This window comes from Ammodytes marinus (assembly GCF_949987685.1).
Source record: "Ammodytes marinus genome assembly, chromosome: 3".
Taxonomy (NCBI): domain Eukaryota; kingdom Metazoa; phylum Chordata; class Actinopteri; order Uranoscopiformes; family Ammodytidae; genus Ammodytes; species Ammodytes marinus.
Window position 1 is genome coordinate 22484707 of NC_137232.1, and position 10873 is coordinate 22495579.

The 10873-nt window shown below is 40.7% G+C and overlaps 1 protein-coding gene across 1 annotated transcript; it reads left to right on the forward strand.

The window, feature by feature from the left end:
- Positions 1-633: 633 nt before the first annotated feature.
- On the forward strand, positions 634-10375 carry rab4b (RAB4B, member RAS oncogene family). Its single transcript, XM_080053826.1, has 8 exons — positions 634-795; positions 4363-4443; positions 5248-5362; positions 5574-5636; positions 7103-7257; positions 7439-7534; positions 7718-7898; positions 8032-10375. Exons 1-7 carry the CDS (start codon positions 780-782, stop codon positions 7834-7836), a joined length of 645 nt encoding a protein of 214 aa, XP_079909952.1. The 5' UTR covers positions 634-779; the 3' UTR covers positions 7837-7898; positions 8032-10375.
- Positions 10376-10873: the final 498 nt, after the last annotated feature.

The window sequence follows — 10873 nt, forward strand, 5'->3', positions numbered from 1 at the left end:
TTACAGAAAATAGTAATCACTAATGTGTCATTTTAGACAGTAACAGAAATATCCAAATTATTTGTATTTGACTAGGATTTACTGAATATAACTGTACTGATTGACTATCAGAAATGCAAATAGCAAATCATTTGCCTAAATTAGACTTGAGATCCAATGCTGCCTTCGGGTTCTCTGAGTCCTGTCTGTGAGTCCTTTTCTTCTCAGCACTGAAAAAGGTGGGCACTGATTTAAATGAAGTAGGCCTACTGAAAATAAATAAAAATGGAAAACAAGAGAAATCGCCTTTTGGTGTGTTCCGCTTTATTTTAAAATGAACGAGAACAAGTTTGAAAAATGTAACAATGTAATCTTACCCTAATGACAAATGAGCATATTTGATCTAATTATTCTATTAAACGGGATACTAACAGGATTTCCGAGGTCTGGTCAAAATGTGAGGCAAGTACGAACCAGAACTCATAACATTTCTGTTATTCCAAAGAAACCCCAATTTACGTAGCTTCTTTTCGACAACTTTGTCGAGTCAGTCATGTTTGCTTAATTCAACATTCCTACGTGGCCATGAACACGTGAAGGCCACACTCGACGACGAATGACGTAGCACGCAGCTGTGGTCGGAGCAACAAAAAAAAGAGCTAGGAAGGGATCAAGGAAACCTCCAGCATCGTAGATAAACACCTTGTAAAGAGGTGTGAACACAGCGAGCACACAGCTGTCCCAATACCGAGAGAACAGTCAAAGGGTCCGGTTGAGTCCTTCATACAGCGAGGGTCAACATGTCTGAGACATACGGTATGTTTGCGCTTGGCGGCAGACTGTCATTTCGGGCTTGCTAGCTGTTACATACCCACTGCTCTGTTGTGAGATCTGACACACTGGCTCTTAGCAGCGATGCTAGGTAGCTAGCTACACGATGAGACTATCCGAACTCAGCATGACTGCTGTTTTTTTTAATAGTGATGACAAAGGTTTGATGCTGGAATTTCATTTAAAGACACCGGTATGGTGAAAATGCTTCGTGTGTGTAATAACCAACTGGCATATACATCGCTTCCATAAACGAGCAAACAGATGGTGTGACATTTCCAGGTAAAAGTTGCCTTAACTCGAGGCTTTAAAGCTCCGGGTTTCATGTCAATACACCAAGAATTACGCTGGGGTAATTTGAGCTAGGATCTCAGGCAGATTGTGTGACCTTGCAAACAGCCAGAGTGTTGTATTTGGTCACCCAGGTGCTGTGTGTTGTTTTCTTCTCGAGAGGTAGCTGCTGCTAGGCCTGTACGAGGAAGTTAGATAGCTATGGCTTATCTTACAGCGGTTACCTGTAAAGCAGCAGATCTGTCTGTGGTCTGACTCTACCACATATGTTCCCATCATGAAACCGAGGAACTCCACTGCTGTCTGTACAACCATCTACATCTTAATGCTGGTAAAAAGACATAGCCACACCTGTCAGTGAGCGTTGACATTATGACAGTCAGACCGTACTACTGACAGAAAGGTATTACTATTCTGCATACATTTATTTAACATGACACAGCTTGACACACTCAATATAGTTGTATTGAAATGTCAAACTATTATTATTTAGTTGTTGTTGCACTGTCTCAAAATCTCTCCCTGCCTCTCCTAACCTGTCTCCCTCATTCCTTGTATGAAACTTTATCTCAGTGAGCAGTATTCATGTAAAAGTGCCTGCACTAATGGTAGCTGTAATAGCATTTTATTGATTTATGTCTCAGTATCCTCCTGTGCTGTCTATTCCTCTCCTGAAGGGCCAGTAGTGGAACTGGCAAAGAGAGCTTTATGAATAATACTATAAGCACATGGCCCGGTTGAATGGTCCCAAATGGAATTCATTACATGTTTTTTTTTTTATATAATTTTAAGTTATAAGTTTATCTTGCAGAGTAACATAATGTAGTCTATGGAATAAAATAGATACTATTATGTTCTGTCAGTTTTTAATAGCAACATATTGGGAGTTTTTCCAAAATAAGATACTACTCCTACTTGTATTACGGGAGAACAAAAATCGTATTTTTATAGTCCAAACTGCCCCATTTAGGCAATATGTTAATAGATACTGGGGCTAAAACTAATGATTATTTATACATTTTTATTATTTATTTACATAATTTATTGCAGTGAAATTCAATCAAATGAATCTATTTTACATATTTACTTTCGGTCTCACGCTGCATTATGAACTTATGTAATAATATTAACAGTTCCTGTAACTTGTGATGTCAATAGCTAAGAATTCACCTAGGACATGTAACCCTTCAGTGGCTATGGGCCTGAGTGTTTTAAGTGTTGTCACAGTGGAAGTGAATGCAGATAACAGTGTTGGTCTGTTCCCTGGGGTTATTTAATATTGATGTATAAAGAATACAATAGCCTGAAAGGCTGCTGCTAAGAGGGCAACACTGCATTCCTCTCTCCCCATTTGCTTTGACATATTGACAGCTTGATCGTTGTATGCAGAATATTGCAGGGGAATATGTGATGTCTGGGAAGACGGCAAAACGCTGAGCCAAGCTTTTAAGAGACAGCTGTTAGCTTTTGATTCTTTCAGTTCTGCTGCCTCGACCATTGACAACATGTGGTTGAGATGTAACACTGAATGCTGTTGCAGAAGAAAACTTTAAAGTAGTCAGTGTACAGCACCTTAGAGCTTGTAGGGCTCCTTTGCTTCGCTTTAGCCGTTCTGTTACAGTGAATTCGACCTCCAGCTTGTGTTGCTTGAGAAAACAACACCCGCTTCAACAAACAAAGGTGCACTGTAAACTAGACTGAGCTGGCTGGCTGCTGGAGGTGGCTCCAAGAGCACTATCATAACAACTTTTAATGTCACACAGGAACTAAAGATTATACTCTCTCCTCTCCCTCTTTTTGTTTTTCTAAACTGTACTGTTTCTGTTGACCTTGTGTGTGGAGCTGGGTACTCAAAGGAGGTTCACCTGGTTGGAAATATCAGCAGTAGTTGCTAATCATTTGCCAGCACTTCTGCCTACATACATAGCCAGTGCTTCAAATACCAACTGAAGCACGCTCTCAGGAGAAAAGCTGTAGCTTGCGATCATTATGCGCTCAACACACCACCATCACTCTCGGGTTTCCTGTTGTTCTGTTACAACCTCTCAGTGCATTACACACACACACACACACACACACAGACTCCCTTATGATTCTCACGCAGATACACTTTTTGTGTAGTTGTGGGCAGCAGCATGGCCTGCGTATGTAAATGGCCCCGGCTTTATCTTTGGTCACAGCACACAAAAGCTCACTGTCTGTAGTGTAGACGGCCTTGCAGTCATTTGTTCTCTGGATTCGGCATGGGCCGGTGTGATAATCTGACAGTATGATAACCTTAAGCAAGATACCAAGACTGTTATCACGGTGTTGCGATTACAGCTCTCAGATGTGTTGTTTTGATATATCGAGGTAAACAACAACAATTTTATATTCGGCTTAACACAATTTTTTAAATTTCTAACAACAAATAGAATATTTTGAATCAGAACATTAAAGGCAAAGTAAGTGAAATGGTCATTTTAGCTAACTTCCTGTCAGACTGCAGTTAGCAGTCCCCTCCCACGTCCCTACGTCACCACCACATGAACGCGCAGTCGTCTTAGTCAGATAGTGCCGCGATGGAGAGCAGCGAGTCATCATTCACAGGCACAGAGACCCGCCTCTTTATAGCGCTCTGTCTCCTGATTGATTAAAAACTAGCGAGATACTCTAAATTTTATCTGGCAATTTACTGCAAAGCTCAATGACTCAGAGACCTGTGTTATGAACTGCGCATACTGTTTAAGTGATTGTTATATGAATATAGTGATTTCACACGTATTTTAACCAAAAAAATACAATTACTTCTCCTTTTTGATAAATGTGTACGATAACATAATACAATAAACAATTTAATTATTATTAATTATTAGTTTTGAAACCTTGACTTTTCAAATACTTAGAAATTGGATACCAGCCTATGCCATGCCTTCTCTGCAAGGGCCCACTCTCCACAAAAACACATCTGTACAATTAGCTGGCTTTGGTCGTTTTTTTTATAATGACACGTGTAATCTAGTGCTGGTCTGTCATTTGTCACCTCAGACAAACATAAAACCATATTAAATTAGAATCATAAGTAGGAGGTTTTACTGTGCTGACACACACAAGGATTTGTGATTAGGAGGCTAATTTGGGGATGTATACTGTGAAAGCAGAAGCTCAAACAGGATTAAAAGGGAAATCTAAAGGGTTGTCTGTGTGGAGGACAGAGCAGCAGGTTGAATGTCTTGCCCTGACGTCGGTGTTGTTGCAATGATCTCCCTCCTCTGCTTTCAGACTTCCTGTTTAAATTCCTGGTGATTGGCAGTGCGGGCACGGGGAAATCCTGCCTCCTCCACCAATTCATTGAGAACAAGTGTAAGTTTCTCCCTCCATTGAGGCCTATATTAGTCACATCAGGTTTGGAGAAGAGTGAAAACATAATGTACATTGTAATGTTACACGGACACACAGAAATCGACATGGTTACGCTACACAATGTCAAGAGATTAATTGCAGGGCTGTCGGAATGCATTGAATTGTGCCCAAGTCTCCCTAAAAAACCTGTAAGTCAATGTTTCAGTAATAACTGAAAATTTAAACTATATTAATAAACTTCAAAACTGAAGATGTTGATAACTTAAGTGATATGATCTAGAACATGTTTGTTTTAACCGGCAGGTAGTTTATGGAATACAAATTAGCACACACACACACACACACACACACACACACACACACACACACACACACACACACACACACACACACACACACACACACACACACACACACACACACACACACACACACACACACACACGTTTGCTTAACACACAAAACACACACACACACACACACACACACACACACACACACACACACACACACACACACAGCATGCTTATTTTAATTAAAGATGTGTTAATTCCCTGTGCTGTCACTGAAGAGTGAAAGGGAGGGCATGTTGACGGTGTTAATCTAGTCATGTGGATATGAGTCATTTGAAGATAACTGAGGGATTTAAAACTTTACATTATGGCATAGCTATTGGTCAAACCGAAGGGCTCTCTTTAAACAGTTGCCTGGAAAAAATGCATAATGGTATAACTACATTCTTGTGTGCTTTTATCTCAAGCTTTCTGCTTTTCTCTTACACTTGTCCTTGTGTCCATGTTGCAGTTAAACAGGACTCCAATCACACTATTGGCGTGGAGTTTGGTTCGCGGGTGGTCAACGTTGGTGGAAAGACAGTCAAACTGCAGATCTGGGACACTGCTGGGCAGGAGCGATTCCGGTAAGGGCCTACTATATTTCCTTTTAAGGGTTTGGCAAATTTTTCAAAATTATATATATATATATATATATACAGTCCCATGTGGATACAGAAGTCTCAAAGCTCATAGGCACAACATTTCTCATTCACTTTTCGTAGCCAAATATCACCAGCTGATATTGATAGTGTGAATGAGTTATCTTAACCTAAGTTTTCTGCCTTATCTCCACAGTTCTGTCACACGCAGCTACTACAGAGGAGCAGCTGGAGCGCTCCTCGTCTATGATATTACCAGGTAAAACAATGGCTGCACTCAGCAATACTATTTTGAACTGTTCAAATTTGATATGTCGTGACTGAAAATTGAAATGTAATTGCTTAACTGTAAGTCGTATTTCACTTTCCTAAGACCCTTTGTTTATGAATACCTAACTTTTGGTTTCAGTCAATGTTGTGTAAAAATTTTTTTTTTAAAGAACTATAGTGTGTCGATACCCCCTCCAGAAATTGTACAATTTAATAACTATGCAGTTGGACCCATAGATTGAGATGTGAATATCCCAGAACCCAGTCACAGCAGGCCTGTATTTCATAAGCTTTGTGCTGCCATAGAAAAGGTTTTGAAATCAAGATGGAGTGAATGCAGTAATGAAGAGGGACAGGAATGTATTACAGTTTGTGTTTGTATGAATGTATGGGCTAGGGCGGAGAAAAGAGATGGAGAGCAGGAGCTGTAATATAGAGGCTTTCTCTGGCAGGCAGCAGCAGTCGCTAAAGCAAAAGTCCATCATAGAGAAATGTCGTCCGAGGGAAAAACAGGGGGAGGCGGAGGGAGAACACTGCAGGGGGGGGGAAGAAAAGCGGAGATGGAAAAATAAGAGAGTGAGTGAGTGGGTGATGGAGACATCTCTCACTTTTAAACAACAGTGAAAAGGTTAGCTGGAAGATGGACAGGAAAAGTAGCTGAAAGGCAGACAGAGAGAAAGAGAGTATGACAATCTGATTTTAGCTGAACCGCTCAGCTCCATTAGCATTGTGGATGTGTGGTGGTGACGTCTTTCTTTGGCTGTTTGTGAAAGCAGCTCTTAAACATTATTTTCCTGACCCACACCGGCCTCATGTTACCATGGACACCAGTGTCCTGTCTCCATGGTGACCGCCCGGTGGCTTCAACCCAGAGAAGTTTTACATGAATGTTCTTCACTGCCCAAGAGACTGCTTTACATTGTAACTCATCCTAATCCAGTCATCTGAGTAGTGACAGAAAGAATATGAACGCTCTACAGAATCTTCTGCTTAAAGTTGAAGAAGAAATCTTAAAGCCCTATAACAACCCGAATCCATTACTTCATAGTTGACCCTTTTTCAAAGTCATAGTACTTTTGATTTGGCCAGCTGATGGATAGTAGTTTGTCCTTTTGTGAAAATAACCTGCTGCAACTAGGGTTGTCATGTGTTTTTATAGGAAGAGACACTATTTGAGGAAGTAAAGTTAAAGTAGCATATTTAAGAATGTATTAAAATATAATTAATCTATTCAGTAGACTAATATAATAAATTGTGATGGTTTAAAATTCATAATTACCCACACAGAGCCTTAACACAGGTGGACATGTTCACACACACACCACACACTATTTGTCACGTGGACCCTTGAGGCAATGCACAATCATCTGAGCTGAACATGTCACAGATACTTTGACCCCCAGCAATACGCTAACCTGCGTCCCACTACGTGTGTCCATCTGTCCTGTCTCACAGTAGGGAGACGTATAACGCCCTAACCAACTGGCTGACAGATGCACGGACTCTGGCCAGCCCCAACATCGTAATTATCCTGTGTGGCAACAAGAAAGACCTGGATGCAGACAGAGAGGTGACCTTCCTGGAGGCGTCACGCTTTGCTCAGGAGAACGGTAACTTGATGTTGCATCTACATTGTCTCACATTTTGTGTCTCTGTTCCCTTGTTATTCTATTATGATTTATGTTATCTATTATTCTATGTGCTTGCTTTTCATAACTTGTGCTACCCTGTCCTGTCTTCTGTTTGTATTTTTTCTTTCCACCTTGAATGTGTGCTTTGACGCCTACGCAGAGCTGATGTTCCTGGAGACCAGTGCTCTGACAGGGGAGAATGTAGAGGAGGGCTTCCTGAAGTGTGCTCGCACCATCCTCTCCAAGATAGATTCAGGTACACTTCCTCTCTTCATTTCCTCTTTTTTATTTTTTATTTTTTTACAGAAGTGTACTGTAGATGTTTGCGTGTATTTAAATACGATGTCTGTGCTCTCATGTGGATCATCTGCCTATAGTGTAGTTATATAAATCTGCACTGCTGCTGACATTTTATCAACACGGTTCATTCATTTAAAAGGAGAGTTGGACCCGGAGAGGATGGGTTCAGGTATCCAGTATGGAGATGCTTCGTTGAGGCAGCTGCGACAGCCCAGAGGCACCACCACCACACAGAATAAGCAGCTGTGTAATTGCTAGGGACTGGGGGCCCCACCCTCACCTCAGCCCACAGGCCCACACAGACAGGACGCCCCCTACAGGTCAGTGGCATGACATCAGCTCAGCACTTTTATTTACGACTCTTCACCTAAAATCTCTCTCTTACCTGCCTCAGTGTTGATACGGACATGTCAGTGATCACTTTCTCATCTCCTTCCTCTTCCGACATCTCAGCTCCAGGTGTATTTTTGGTGTGTGGGACCCTTGTCTCTGCAGTCTGACACACCTTGGATCCCCTGGAGGGGTGGTCATGGAGATCACTGCAACCCCTTTTTGCCTCTGCGTCTGGCCAGGGAAACCCCTCAGTGTGAGCACACTGGGATTATAAAGAAGAGGTGTTCCTTATCTTAAAAAGTGGTTTCACAATTTCTTACCAGACGAACAAGTCAAGGGTTGTGTGTATGGGCTGCCCTGCTGTTGTTTAATCTCTGTGCTTTCATTCTGGTTTCAGTAACACCTCCATGCTTTGCACATCATCGTTTGTAAATTATTATTGGAAAACTGCTTTGCGTAAATATTCATCAATTACTTTGGTCAGCGCTTTTTGAGTTTTAGCGCTCGAAAAAGGCACCCGCCGATGTTTTGCTTTTTATTATTTTATTGAAGTTAACTTTACTTCCCAAAAGTTCAGCCTGTCATTGACAGTGACTAAGTGATAAACAGTCCAAATGTATTTTATTAAACGTTTAAACAAAAAAAACATGCACAGATTTTTGTGTGCAATTACTGTAGATATACGGAAAACCAAATACAATCTTGTTAAGGTTTGAGCAGTTGTAACTTTTCCCCCAATCCAAATGGAAGCAGCTACTCACTGAGTTAATGTTTAGTTGAGTATTTGTAGGCATACAGGCCCAAATGAAGAGCCCAGTTACTTTCCTCGCCATGAGATGTGTTTTACATTAAGTAATTTGACATTTTTGGTTTGCATTAAATTGCACTATTGTGATATGGGAGTGTTGGCCTTTATATACCGGATATTGTGGATGTACAGTATATTATTCTTACCAGTCACTTAACTGTTAAATGGCATTGGTCCAATCACTCCACTTCAAATCCACATACTGGATACTTGTGAGTCAGGTTTTTAAAGCACAAAAAAAGAAATGTTGCTCTTTTATTTTACTCCAAAGTCTGTAGATCAGCTTTATCAGATTTACTGTATAAGGGACGTCCCAGGAAACCACAGTTGGTTTTAAGTCAGTGCCATGTTTGTGGAAACTTCCATACTGCCCACCTAGTTCCCTCCAGAGGCTTTTATCGTATTTTATTTTATATGGATGTAAATGCGCCTTGATAAAAGTCAGGTTTCTCATTTGAACCATCCAAGTAGATTTCCCTTCCCTTTTGTCAAGCACATAAGCATATCCACTCTGCGTAAAAAGTGTGCCGAGCCGACCCAGATGTTTTCTCCCCCAGAAAATGACCCTGTGCTGCCCCCAGTAAGAAGCAGGGGGATTTCCACTTGAACATGGTTTCCTCTTTCCGTATATAACAATGACAGCATGGTTTGCGGTGCTGCTGGAGGAGAAATATGGTTGGGAGTGAATAACTTATAATAGAACCATCCCAAACTCGCCCGCCCTACTGTTTAGTCAAAGGCACTGTGTCTGTCTAATCCACTGAGAGCAGGTCACACTGACCCGGCCAAGAGGAGAATACAAAATAAAATAAAACGCCTGCTAAACTCATCTCCCAAACGAACCATATGTGTATTGAGCTCACGTGAGTCAGCACACTTAAGGGAAGAGGGATGGGGAGCTGTGCAAACATTCAAGATCGTGTAGGATATCAGAGACAGACAGATGGTCTGAAGAAAATGGTGTAGTTTTCATGGAATATTTGCATAGCGTGATAGTTTTTTGTCTCCTTCTGCAAGTGCACTTTTACTTTTTGAGTTTTCATGTTTTTTTGTTTTGTTTATATGCTGCAACTATAGAATTGTACATTTTGTTTTACTTGAACAGTACACTGTAATAAAGATTTTAATTGTAGATGTGATCATTTCTTACTGAACAACAACTGAGATTCTTTCTTTGATTTCCTTCTTTTTTTCTTTCTGCTGCCACGAGGCGAACACTGTTATTGTGCTGATAAACTCCTTGCAGTGTGAGGTTGTTTATTGCCCACCGCTGACTTGGAAGGTGCTGATGAAAGGATGTTGACTTCCTGAGCTGTAGGAGGCCGTCAACAGCAACTCTCATCACTCACATTGGCGAGCTGTTGCAGCGGCTCGAATCAGAGCTCCATCAGTTAGTTAGCATTTTATGCCTTTTGTATTTATTGTACAGTTAATTGTTAGCTCTCATCGAAAAAAGCCATATGATAATTTTTTTCTCTTTCTCCCAGTCCGGTTTCAATCAAGTCATGAAGGCAATCCAACTCAGTTGTTGCTTAGTAATTAATGTTATATAATTGACATTAATTCTACTGTACATCTTAAATATAACATTAATGCTGTAAATAAGATTTGTCTATTGAGGGTGGTTGTTACTCATTGATTGTAAGCATTATGCAATTCCCAGTAAACTGCTTGTTTTTTCAGTTAAAACCTTTCACCGTTCTCCTGGATGTTAATATCTGTGTCTCTAAGCTTCAATGTTCCAGTTAAACACCACATCCGGATGATATAATCAATACACGGCTTTATAGGCAGCTGACTTAACAGAAGCTGAAATTTTAAACAAAAGAATCCAAGTACATGATTTATCGGACTAATTTTTTCATTCTGCAGTCGAACAATTACTCTCAGGGATATCAAAGACTATTCTACGATGAAGAGTTAATGCCCTCTGTGTCCAATTGTCTGGATTTATGTTCTTGGGTCAATGGAGTTACGACAAAAGTGGTTTAATGTAGCTGAAGTGGATATATTGACTGATTTATTGATCCTACACAGGCTGTCAGGGTGACCTCATAACCAAGTGGGTCCGCTTTTACACCACTAGGTGGTGCTAAAATATTTGACAGAAAAATCTCCATTTCCTTTATTATGTATAAGGTTGTATTGCCCTGA